General features: G+C 59.4%; 1 protein-coding gene across 1 annotated transcript in view; it reads left to right on the forward strand.

Annotated features, from left to right (window-relative positions):
- Positions 1-12,349, forward strand: part of FAM135B (family with sequence similarity 135 member B) — a 119,279-nt gene extending 106,930 nt beyond the window's left edge. Inside the window, 9 exon segments of the mRNA XM_011373399.1 lie at positions 73-2,065; positions 3,947-4,113; positions 5,138-5,229; positions 7,123-7,220; positions 8,315-8,466; positions 10,742-10,852; positions 11,829-11,912; positions 11,915-11,941; positions 12,144-12,349. Coding sequence (XP_011371701.1) covers positions 73-2,065; positions 3,947-4,113; positions 5,138-5,229; positions 7,123-7,220; positions 8,315-8,466; positions 10,742-10,852; positions 11,829-11,912; positions 11,915-11,941; positions 12,144-12,349 — 2,930 coding nt within the window.
- Positions 12,350-12,826: the final 477 nt, after the last annotated feature.

The raw sequence follows: 12,826 nt of genomic DNA on the forward strand, positions 1-12,826 counted from the left end.
GCATTTGGATAAGTGTGAACATAGATTTTTAAACTATAATACGTTTTTTTTCTTTCTTTTTTCTTGTTGTAGGGCATAATTTGAGTGTTTACCCTGATTTTGACGTTCCAGCAACAAGTCCCACAAAAAGGAGTCTAAAAGACAGAGAAGAAGAATGTATTGTAAATAGAAAATCACCTTTTAGGGAAAACCTCACCTTGCCCACCATGAAAGCACCTCAACCAGACTCTGACGAAGTGGGGACTAGGTGCCCAAAGCCAGATGAGGCTGTGACCGCACCAGGTCACACAGACACGTGTTCTGAGTCTCAGGTGTGTCTGACAGTTGGTGAATTCCAGGACAAAGCGGGTTTGCCCGAGGACGCGTGGCAGGCTGGCCCGGGGTCTGATGTTGGAATGCATTCGCTGGCATATGGGGACCCGCCCGGCAGGAGTCCGGGCCCAGAGGGTGGCCAGGACCCCGCGCGGACCGATGCTGATGTACGGTCCAGCGGTAATATCCCCTGCAGCGCTGACCCCGCCATGGCCACTGGGGCTTGGCACGAGAGTGGGCACTTTGGAGATACCTGTGAACCAGACGGAGCTCCGCTACGTGAAGGGGTGGCCGGTGGGGGTCAGCAGAATGCCATCGCTTCAGAGAAGACGGCGCCCCATGAGTCACAGATGCTGGGACACGGGGCTGGCCGGGAGGGCAAGGCCGCGCTGCTAAGTCTGAAGCTCCACCCCGGGGAGCCTGACGAGCCACCCGGCTCGGCTCTGGGGGACTCCTGGGATGTCAGGGCTTCCCCCAAGGACCCTCGCACAGAGGGCCGGGAGGAGCTGGCGCTGCTCTCGGGGCTCATCAAGCGGTCATCTTCCGTCATCTCCGATTCCGGCATCGAGAGCGAGCCGAGCTCCGTCGCCTGGTCCGAGGCCCGAAGCCGGGCCCTGGAGCTGCCCAGTGACCGGGACGCCGTGCACCAGCTGGTCCGGAGGCACGCCCTGCACCGGGCCTCCCTGGGGGGCGGGCACACAGAGAGCAGCACGAGCCTGCCCAGCGGCGCCCAGGCGTCCCTCACCTCCATTAGCTCTTTGCCCTTCGAGGAAGAGGGGCGGGAGGTGGAACTCACCAAGCTGACCAAGTCGGTCTCTGCACCCCAGATCAGCAGCCCGGAGGAGTCTGCTGAAGATGTGGGCGCCGTGCGGCCCGTGGGGGGTCTCGCCGAGGCCGCAGCTGTGCACGGCAAGGGCGCAGATCCTCCGGGACCCTGCCTTCGACTCGGCGGTGGCTCTGGGATCCAGGACGCTGGGGTGGACTGTCCTCCTCCGGACGTGGTTTCGGGTGCTGACAGCCGGCAGGGCCCCGGGGACACGGACACCTGCACAGCTGGGGACAGTCAGTCTGACTCTCGAGGACCCTGTTGTCTGGATGGCAGGACCGAGAACCCTCCAGGTGTCGAAACTCAAGGTCTTAATTTAAAAATACCATGTATCGTAGCACCGGGACACCCTGGGGACGGACCTTGTCCCGGAGCACCAGCGGGGACGCCTAAGGACACGTCTGCAGAGTCAGGTGTGGGGGAAGGAGCTGTCTCTGACAGCAGCAGCTCAGACGTCACGAGCCTCACTGGACCGGGCTGTACGTCAGCTCCCGATGCCATCGGCCCGGATGCGGCAGGCCAGCGAAGCGTCTCGGGGGATAGAGCGTTTGGCAGAGGAGCTAGCCCCTTCCCGGAGGTCGGCCATGGGGCAGGCTCCGTGTGCTCCACTGCGGCTCACGCCAGTCCCTCCCAGGTTTCGGGAAGCCAAGAGCCAAGGGCAGGCACCTCCGTCATGGCGTCCCAGCTGGCCCCCGCCGAGACCTGCACTCCAGACAGCCTGAGAGCTGTGGCGATCGTCAACTTGTCCGTGTCTTGCACGGCCACGTGTCTCCCTTTCTCGTCTGTGCCCAAGGAGACCCCGGCCCGGGCTGGGTTCTCTTCCAAGCAGACCCCGTTTCCCATCACGCATCAGCCTCTGGGTTCCTTTGGGGTCGTCCCCGCCCGTCCCGGCAAGGCGGAGGAGGACGCCGGTGGGAGGATGTTCAGGTAGGCCAGCCGATGCTGTAGCCGGCCCAGGCTCTCCCGCGTGCCCGCGAGGGTCTCGATTTCACGCTCACGGTCTCAAAATGGAGGTATCCGTTGTTTTCTCATTTCAATGAAGTACTATGTTCATGTCGTTCAAGTCAGAAACAGAATAAGGGAGTAAAAATTACCAGGAAGCCCAGCTCTCAAAAAGAGACCCCGCGTGAGTTGTTCTCACACTTTTTTTCCATCTGTATCTGTATCTATATTTTCTTTTTATGGGAAAATGCGATGATTCTGTACAGACTAAGTGTTTTTCAGCTTAATATATCGGAAACATCTATGATTGAAAATCGATTTTTGCATTATCATGTTAATTTTTAAGCAAGATTCCATCGTATTGATGTAGTATAGATTTTATTAACAAACTCCTTCAGAGATGGCCATTCAAGGGTTTTTCGTTCAGTTTTTATTATACTCAGTGACCTGTGATGCGTGTCGTGGGACCTCTATCTTTGCACGTCTGAGACGGCAGGTCTCTAAAGAGCCCTTGGGGAATAGGTTTGCCTCCTGAGCCCCTTTCCTGCGGTTCTGAAGCTTATCATTCCTTTTGCAATGTCAGAATCCACCCTTTCATCCTTGGGTTGGGTTTGTATCCATACTTCTCCCCGACCTGTAAACTATATATTTGATTCAGTATATTATAGAATCATCTTATCAAAGCATCTCATCTTATTTACTCTTTTGCAAATGCTAGAGAGTTTCACATTCCTGACATTCCCAAAAGAAATAGCACAGGCCAGGTATACTTCATTCTGCTGTTTTACACAGAAGAGTCAATAACTGTTAATGCACCCATGTCATCAGTGTAACAGATTTCCAGTGCCTGGCCACTGTCGACTTGGCTGTTACTACACTCACAGCCTGACAGAGAGACAGAGATGAGGGACGTAAATGAGGGCAGTTGGGTAAATGGGGTGGTTCGTGTGCCACAGCTGAGCCAGTGGGAGAAGGATGTGATCTGGCTGGGGACAGTGAGTGCGAATAGAGACGGTGGCCAGGAGAAGATTTTTGAAGATGACATCTGAGCCAAAAAGAAAATGCTAATGACATGCTAATGAGGATGTGGCTAGTAATAGGTAACATTGTTATACGATTTAATCAGTTTCAAGTACAATTCTAAGTTTCATAAATTACATCATCACTTAATACGCAAAGCAACTTTATCAATTAGATAACGATGCCATTCCCCTTTTACAAATGAAGCAAGGGAATGACGAGCGGTTAAGCGGTTGGCCCTCCGCTAGTACCCGTCGGGGCTGAGGTTCTGACCTCGGCAGTCTGACCCCTGAGCCCACGCGCTTAACGACCACCTCGTCCGATGACCAGGCAGAGAACACAGTAACCGGATGGGAAAGGCATTTCTGACGGATAGAGCCACATGCGCAGAGGCACGGAAGCCAAGCAACATAGTTCACGCAGGGAGCGATGAGAAATGTGCTCTTTTTTGAGACTTGGAGATGACGTTGGAGAAGTCGGTGGCAGCCACGCCACGGTGTCCTTGCCGGCCGGGTTAGGATGCTCTCGCTCTGGGGCTATCGTGTTAAGGGTTTTGTGGGTCCCCGGAGCTGGATAGCATCTTGGAAGTCCCGTTCAGTGCAGGGGCCACATAGAAATCTGCAGGACCGAAACCAGTATAGCCTCCGGTCTCCCCGGGGCGCTCTCCTGCCCCCGGGTTCGGAACAGGGCTTCCCTCGCTAGCATCCTGCCCCAAGGGCTCATACATTGTATTCAGCCTTTGCCGCTCGGCAAGTCACTCCATCCCTCCTGCATCCCAGCGCAGCTCATCTCCTGTTCAACTCGGAATGCACAGCCTGGCTTGCGATTAATTAGTGTATTCTCCAGTTTTTATCAGGCCAAAGAAAAATTTAAAAAAGAACTGAAGATTGATGGATTTCTGTACAGTGACTTATCTGTACTAGCTTCTGACATACCGTATTTCCCACCAGAGGAAGAGGAAGAAAATTTGGAAGAGGGGATTCACCTGGTAGTCTGTGTCCATGGCCTGGATGGTGAGTTCCAAAACGGCTTCCACCGCAAATTTCTGTGCTCTGAACAATTTATCATATCGACGGATTCACTTGGGTCGGGGCCTCCTTCAGCAAGTGTCAGTTAGTGACCGCGGGGTGACAGTGAGTACACGGGGTCCAGGGAAATGGCACGGCCTTGCTCCCAAAGAAAAGATCTTGGGCATGAAACTCTGGTGAGAGAGAAAATGAAATACAGAGATGAAAGAAAGGAAGGGAAGAATGAATGGAACAAAGGGAGTGAGGGAAAGAAGAGGCTGGGCTGTGAGCCGCAGCCTCGGGTCCTGCGCCCTCACGCCTCTGCCTGCGACGGCCACGGAGGGACAGGCGGCCCCCGTGGAGCCCACCCGTCCCCGGCTCCTGTTTTTGAGGTGACTAATCCCGTCATAGATCACTACGCCCCGACTGGCCCGTTGGGGGCTCACTGACCGCCCGTAAAGTGGCAGAACGAGTCAGTCTCTGTACGAAACGAGACATTTAAGCGGGGGGGGCTTGCAGATATCACATTGTTCCACACCAGCCACTGACCGCCACCGCTCACCGACCGTCCTGAGTGAACGGAACTGGCTGTGGGAGAAGCGGGAGGCCGTGTGCCTCTCGTCTTCCTGGGCACGGGGTGATCACAAGCCACGTATGTGTGGCTGGGGGATGTCTTCCTGGAGGCAGGATTTGTAGAGAGACCCGGCCCGTGCGTGCATGCGTGTGTGCGTGTCTGTGTGCGCATTGTGTGTGTGTGTGTGTGTGCGCGTGCATGTGTGTGTGCGTGTCTGTGCGCATGTGTGTGTGCGCGTGTGCATGCGTGTGCGCACACATGCGCGTGCGTGTATGTGTCTGTGTGTTGGGGGGCCTGTATGGGACTCATGGGTTCCGCTTGTTTGACTTGTTTTTATTACCTGCTTAATGGAAAACGGGAAGTGGGGGGATGGGAGGAGGAGGGAAGCGAACCCCTAAGGTGCCGACTTTTGCACGATTAACTGCGGGTGTGTGGCGGCTTACCTGTCATTTGTAGGCAACAGTGCAGACCTCCGGCTGGTAAAGACCTTCATAGAGCTGGGCCTCCCTGGGGGCAAACTGGACTTCCTGATGTCCGAAAAGAACCAGGTATGAGACAGAAACATCGGCGCTGAGGGCATCCCTGAGTCATGTCACCCCCTCCCCCAGCCCCCGAAAGTCCCAGGGCAGTCTGTGGACCCACAGCGGGGAGGGGACCCTGCTGGAGAACACGAGCCCGGCACTCGGATGGTCTGGGGACAGAGGGCTCATCCCGTGCTTTGGGGCGGGTGAGGGAAGAGGAAGAAATGGGAACAGGTGAGTCAGGTGACTGGGACCTTTCGTCCGCACAGGGCGTTAGGGTGGGTGACAGCTCGCGCGCTCGTGATTTGGGTGTCTGTGCGTCTGCACTGGGGGCTGTCGCTGACGTCACGTAACCGGTGGAGCTGGGTTATGACCCCTTTACAGTCAGAGGCGAACTGTGTGGTCGAAGCAGAGGAGAGTGTAGAAATCCCGTGAGTGGCGGGTGGGCCGGGGGGAGCGTCGTGGGTGCCCAGCCCTGGGAGCCACGTGCAAGCCAGCACCGGAAGGCGGAGCCTCGCCCGCCACGCTCAGCGCCCGGGTCCGCTGCCGTCACTGGACGCCTGCGGCCGTGCGGCGTGGACAGTCCCCGTGGCGGTGCGTTGGACCTGGACACCCTTAGCTCTTAGCCTAACTGGACGGGGGGTGGGAGCGTGGACGCTCAGGGACGATACGTTCCACGACACGGTGCTGCCTCCCGAAAGCTGAGGGTCTCGTGAGCGCACAGAGTCGCGCCCCTTCGAATGCGCCCGGCCTGGGGAGTTGCTGAAAAGACCATCGTTTAAGCCTCCCGTGACTTCCAGGGCGTCGTGATCAGCTCGGGCCCCCTTATGGCCACCCCTTGTCTCATAATCCACGTTCCAGTCGTAATGGAAGGACGAGGGAACGGCAGGAAGGCTAGCGGGCACGAACTCGGCTCCTGTCCCAGTGTGTGGCAAATATTTCGCCTGATTTTTAAGCCGACGCTAAGGACTAGTTTACATTACCCGCCTTCAGGACCTAGGAGGGGGCTCAGGCTCAGACCCATGGCACGGGTCCTGTAGCCGGGGGGCGGGCTGCAAACACGCTTCTTTCTTAGCCCGTGGACACTAAGAAACCGACCAGCGTCGATGGCCGGTGTGAGACGGGCCCTCGTGGCCTCCTCTCTCCCGCCCCTTCTCCCCCATGCCGCCGAATACCCACGAAACCCCTTGTCCCCCGCCGCGGCTTGGTGGGCGGGTGGACGCCATGTGGCCCGCGTGCAGATGGCCCTGCCTGGGAGAAGCCGCTGTTCTGTGCCGGCCCCAAGTTGTCTTCCCTGCGGCCCCCGTCTGCATTTCCAGGAGCTGGTCTTTGAAGTTACAGAAGCCAGTCGAGCTGTCATCTCTGTGTCCACCCCTCCAATATCCAAAGACCCATGTGTCATGTCTCTTCTTCCTCGTAGGCCCCCAAGTCCCCCAACTGCCTTGCCTAGGACACGGGTGGCCGTGGTGTCCTTCTCAGAGCTGGCGTCCGCCCTCTGCACACGGCCTGATGACACGGTCTCACGGCCGTGCTGGGGGAGGGGCAGGGACTTTGGAGCCAGGTGGGCTTGGGTGTGACTCCTGGCTCAAGCACCGTGTCACCTCTCGGAGCCCGTTTCCTCCCCTCTGACGTGGGACAGTAGTACCGGGTGTGCGTGATGCTAGGCACGTGACGCAGCAGCAGGCAGCACATGTGCGCGACTGCCTGTCTCTTCCATTCCCCCTTCTGTTGTCAGTGCCCCCCATGGGGGAGCCTCCGGCGTCCCCCCGTTTCTCCTTTTGAGCCCCAGCTGCAGCCCCACTGTTTGAGGCCGAGTTCCCATCGGTCAGGCCGGGCGCGCGCCCACAATGTGCCATGGCGTCTGGCGGAGGAGCCGGGCCTCGCCACAGCCCCAGCCCTGTCCCCTCTCTCCCCCCCCAGATGGACACGTTCGCGGACTTCGACACCATGACGGACCGGCTGCTGGACGAGATCATTCAGCACATCCAGCTGTACAACCTCTCCATCTCCCGGATCAGGTAAGAGGAGCCCCCGGGACGTTCGTGCCGGGGGAAAGGGGGACGCCTGAGCGTGTGCCGTGTGCGAGGTCCGCACGCCGCCTCCTGCGCCCCCGGGAGGGGTTGACGTGTGGCTTGTAGCAGAGCCGACTATCTGCCGAGCGGCAGCGAGTCACAGGGCCGCTGGGCACACGCACACCTTCCGTAGTATGCGCCCGGGAGGACAGCCCTCCGGTGGGTCAGTGGCAGGGGAGCTGGACTTGACCGGGCGTTCCCGGCCACAGACTTCTGCTCAGCACTCACAGGTGTGAATCCCAGCTCTGCCCTGGAGCCTTTCGCAGGCTTTCTAGGTCCCCAGGCCACCGTTTCTGTCAAGCAGGACAGTGTGTCACGTAGCTGAACGGACTGCCCGCCTCACAAGGGTTTCTGCTGCTGTCCTGCCGCGGTGGCAGATGACCTGGCTTGCGTGTTTAGATGGTCAAGGTGACCGCAAACAGCATGGCGGCGAGTCCTCGGCGTGTGTCACCCCGTTCAGGCCTTGGGGATAAAGCAGCACACCCTCGTTTCACAAGTGGGGACTCTGCGGTGGGGGTCAGAGTCGAGGACGCAGCGCAGAGCAGTGGGGAGGTGCCTGTCCCGTGCAGCGGGGTTTCCGTAAGGCCACGTGTGCCTGGGGACGACGCTGCGTTGGGCCTGTGGGTCCGTGTCCCCAGAGGAGGGCTGTCCACCCACGTGGCCGGGCGCAGGCAGCTCGACACATTCGCAACGCGTGGCGGGTGTAACCACAGAGGTAGACAGGCGTCTGGTGGTGAATGGCCTCGTGAGCCGGGCTCAGAAGGGACCCGGGGGGACCGAGGACACGTGAGACCAGACAGGGCTGCTCCAATAGCACAGAGCCGGGCAAGGCGGCCACAGGCCCCTCAGACCGCACCGGGCACCAGGCCTTCGTTCCTGCGTCCCCGCCTCAGGCCTGACGAGGCCGGCGTTCGGAAGCCTCGTGCCTGTCCCCTGAGTCTGGTGGGAGCGGGGGCAGCTGACCCTTGGGGCCCCGACTCGGCAGTGCCCGGCGGCTGGCCCCAGCGTCACCCTCACCTGCCCCGTTTCTGCCCGAGCAGTTTCATCGGCCACTCTCTCGGCAACATCATCATCCGCTCCGTCCTGACGCGGCCCCGGTTCCGGTATTACCTCAGCAAGCTGCACACCTTCCTGTCGCTGTCAGGGCCTCACCTGGGGACCCTGTACAACAGCAGCGCCCTGGTCAGTACAGGTAGGCCCCTCCCCCGTCCGGTCGCCAAGGAATCCATTCGGGGGAGGGGCGGTGACGCGGAGGCTGGCGTTCTCGGTAGCGGGACCTGGGCTGAGAAAGATGTCCTAGTGCCAGGCGGGGCGAGAGCCCAGACGTTTCCCGCGATCTCGTCTGCTTTCAGCTTTCTGGGGACAAAAGGGTGACATCCCGGGGCCCTGGCTGCACGCGGCTGACCAGGCGTGGTGGTGTGCGGGGGAGAGCGTGGGTCTCGGTCCGTTCCGGCAGCTGAACAAGTTCACGTAGACGTCGGGGGGCGGGCAGGGCCCTGATAAACAGCAGGCGTTTATTTCTCACGGCTCCAGAGGCTGCACGTCCAAGGTCAGGGCGCTGGCAGGTTCGGTGCCCGGCTTCCTGCTCACAGAGGGCCGTCTTCCGTGTCCTCACATGGTGGAAGGAGCCAGGGAGCTCACTGGGCCCCTTTTATTAGGGTGCTCATCCCTTTCTGGGGGCTTCTCCCTCACGGGCTAATCCCCCCAAGACCATGCCTGCACTTGCCATTGTACTGAGGGCTTGGTTTCCAGCATGATGTCTGGGGGACGCAGACGCTCAGACCGTAGCCCCGAGCGAGAAGTCTGGGGGCAGAGTCCGTAGCAGTGAGCTTTACACCCTGTCACTGCCACGGCCAGCCCGTGGCGATGCCCTGACCCAGGTGCATGCAGAGGACTGGCCAAGACATTTAACCTCCATGCTGCTTAGTTTCTTCGTTTCAGAAATGGAGCTAACGTGTGCATGTGAATGACACGTTTATGACATGTACGTACACATGTGTGTATGTGTGAAGCCATGGATGTCTATGAACATATAAGTTACACATACATACATGTACATGGTGTGCGTGCGTGTGTGTGTGTGCGCGTGAGTGTCATAGCACCACTGAGGATAAATGCGAGAGGGGACAGAGCATGTCGCTGGCGTACAGGACCGTGCCTCTTGCTGGGACGCACGGCCCCAGCTCCGAGGCTCGCCCGGCTCCTCTGAACTGTGAGGAGGTGGCATCGTGGGTAGGGGAGGAAGGCTCGGTGACTCTTCCACCACAGGCAGAGCTTCCAGGACGGGCAGAGGGCAGGGCCAGGTCCACATGCAGAAGGGAGAACCGGTGTGGGCAGGAACACGGAAGCACGGCCACCTGCAGGAGGTCCTTGGTGACAGAAATGCCACGGGGTGACCTGGCGGGGCAGCAGGTGGCCGTAAAGCTCTAGCGAGGGCCCGATGACAAAGAGGCTCGCCGACGTGATGGCTTGTTAGATGAACCCCACACTGCAGGGCCCCTGCCAACGGGCAGTGACCGTGGAGGGGACGTGGTTTGGCGTGTGTCTGCCCAAGGAGGTCGCTGGGTTTTGTATAATTATAAATAGTTTAGTAAATCACGTTCCTTCTTGGTGAAGACTCTGGCAGAGGTCCCCGACTGTCCGGTCCATTACGTGGCATCTAGAGTCACCTCCGCTAAGCTCCCCGCTCTGTGCCCGCCTCCCAGGCCTCTGCCAGCTCCCTGCACACACCTGCCGGCTTCCCTCGCCTGGGGCGGGCAGACCTGTTGGTTTGCTTTTTCGTTATTTTGAGGACGCCGTTTGTGAATGTGAGTGATTTAGAGTCTTTCTATCCATCTTTTCTCACAAATCAGGGAAGCCATCTTTGGACAGAAACGAATGATTTAAACCACGTTTAATTTTTTTTCCCAGTTGTAATCTTGTGACGTTACGAAAAATCTTAAAGAGAGATTGCCGATAGTTCTTCCAGTCTCGCCTGTCTAATTTCGTATAGTGCGTCGTACTTATCTTCGCCTGCATGTGCGTTTATGTGGCAGGAATCATGTCAGCTAGGCTCACTGTGTCGTGTGCATTTCTTCGCATTTGTGTCAAATTTATTTTGTGTGCGGTTGTGACGTAGTACTCGTCGGTGCTGGCGTCAGCATAACTGCACGTGGATGGACAGACTCTGAAGTGTGCATGTGGGGGGGTCTGTCCCGCGCCCGGATTTACGCCGGGGCCCGAGGGAACTGGGGGGCGCGGAGACTCGGAGGAGTCCCGTCGCCACTGCAGTTTGCAGGACGATGTTACGTCCCTGCCCCCCGTACCTAAGAATACAGACGCCGTCTGACGCCGTGTTTGCTAAAATGCCTGCTCCTCTCTTCTTTTTAAGGTAACTGAAACCCCCAGTCAGACGCGGATCTCGCCCCCCGTTATTTCTGCTTTCTTGGTCTTGTGTGTTTGACTTTGGTTTCGTTTTGTTCCCCGAGGCCTGTGGCTCATGCAGAAGCTGAAGAAGTCCGGGTCGCTCTTGCAGCTGACCTTCAGGGATCACGCCGACCTGCGCAAGTGCTTCCTCTACCAGCTTAGCCAGAAAACAGGTGAGTGGCTTCCGCTGCGGCACCCCGGTGCGGCCCGGAGCGTGAGCTGGAGACCCACCACCCCTGCGGCCTGGGCCGGCTTCACTACGCCGACTCACACGTGGGAGGGGAGGAGCGGGGGCGCCCAGCTCACTCTTCACTCATCAGGAGGCCAGTGGGGGCCCAAGCCCTCGGCCGCGCCTGGTCCGTCTGCCCCACGGTGCGTGGGGGGCACCATGGGTGGGCGCCAAGGTGTGTGCGAGCGTCGTCTCCGCAGAGGAGCTGTAGCCCCCAATTCCTACCAGCCTTTTAATTCGCTAACTGCACAGGCTCGGGCCTGTGGGCCAGCTCACAGCGCCTCCACCCAAGTACAGACCCATCGACGTAAAGAGCAGATGGACCTGTTTACGTGCACAGTGCGGAGGGAGGCGGGTCCTTGCCAGCGGGCCCGTGGCACACCTCCACCCGCACCCGCAGCAAGGACGCTCCGAGGTGGGGGAGTCCCCTCCGGCCGTGGGAACGAGCACAGGACAGCAGGGGTCTCCACGTCCCATGAGGGCGCAGAGAGGCCAGCGGGTTGGCTCGCGCTGTCCTGCCGAGCAAGCCGGCCAGCCCAGGGTCTGTCCCGTGGTCCATCAACTCATAGGCACGGACTCTGCCCCTGTCCCCGCCTCCCTGGGCGTGAGCCTGGCACGGCCACGCTGATGCGTGACCTCGGTCCCTTTGCCACCCATGTCTCTGTGTGTGAACTGAGCAATCAGGGTAGAGAAGTGAGGGGCCCAAAGCCCTCGTCTTCCTGCTAAGGCGTGACAGCTGCGGTGGAGCGGATTCTTCCTGCAGCCTCTCAGACCGGAAGGTCCCTCCGCAGTGACACCGCCCGTGTGTCGGGCCTCTGCTCACTTTTCCTCTCTCCGGGGCACGTTTGGACCGAGTGTGCAACCCGGAGGGCATGCGTTGGGACTCCCCGGGTGAAAGGCACACGCCTGGCTTGTTGCAGGTCTGCAGTATTTTAAGAACGTCGTGCTGGTGGCTTCTCCCCAAGACCGCTATGTGCCATTCCACTCAGCCAGGATTGAAATGTGCAAACAGCCCTCCGAGACAGACACACAGGTGAGTAAGCCGCGTTAGACACGCAGGTGAGCCGCGTTTCCGTTTCGCGGTTTGACAAGCGGAAGGAGACCCGTGAAGCCGGCCCTGTGCTGCACGGCTGAGGGGGTAAGAGGGCGGGTAGGGACCCCGTTCGCTCCCGGCGATTTTCTCTAGGCCCCTCTGCTGAGCTCGCCCGACATCCTGTCCCCTCCCCTCCTCCCAGGGCCCGTGTACGCGGAGATGATCCACAACCTGCTCAGCCCCCTGGTCGCAGCCAAGGGCTGCACTCTGGTCCGGCACAACGTGTTCCACGCCTTGCCCAACACCGCCAACGCCCTGATCGGCCGTGCCGCGCACATCGCTGTGCTGGACTCGGAGGTCTTCCTCGAGAAGTTCTTCCTGGTGGCCGGACTCAACTACTTCAAGTGAGGGAGGGGCGGGCGCTGGGGAGCACGCCAGGGCCGGGGAGGGGCCTGGAGGAGCCTGGAGCACGTCGGTGAGCGGAGACCGGAGACCGGAGGGTGCAGTCCTCCGCTCCTGCGGGGTGGGGCTCGGCGGGGAAGGCGCCGAGGTGGAGGGTGGGGCGGGGACCGGACGGATGTTCCAGGTGCTTCCGTTTTGGAGATGCGGGGAGGCTGGACCAGTAGTACAAAGGACGACAGACTTTGCCCGAACCCGCCTGGCCACCTGGCGTCTCGCTCAATATGCTTTCTAGGGAAAATACGAGAAAACGAAGAAAACGGTCCTCGGGGTCGGCCAGCCCGCCGTCTTCAGCACCGCTGGCCCACAGAGCGAGCGCTCCGGTCTAAGTAGATGTGTCCAGTATGTTCCCAGCTCATAGCTTTATCATTTTCGATTAAATTAAGTGCACACAAGCATTTCAGAACTCAGGTTAACCTCTGCGCA

This window comes from Pteropus vampyrus, unplaced genomic scaffold, assembly GCF_000151845.1.
Source record: "Pteropus vampyrus isolate Shadow unplaced genomic scaffold, Pvam_2.0 Scaffold224, whole genome shotgun sequence".
Lineage (NCBI taxonomy): Eukaryota > Metazoa > Chordata > Mammalia > Chiroptera > Pteropodidae > Pteropus > Pteropus vampyrus.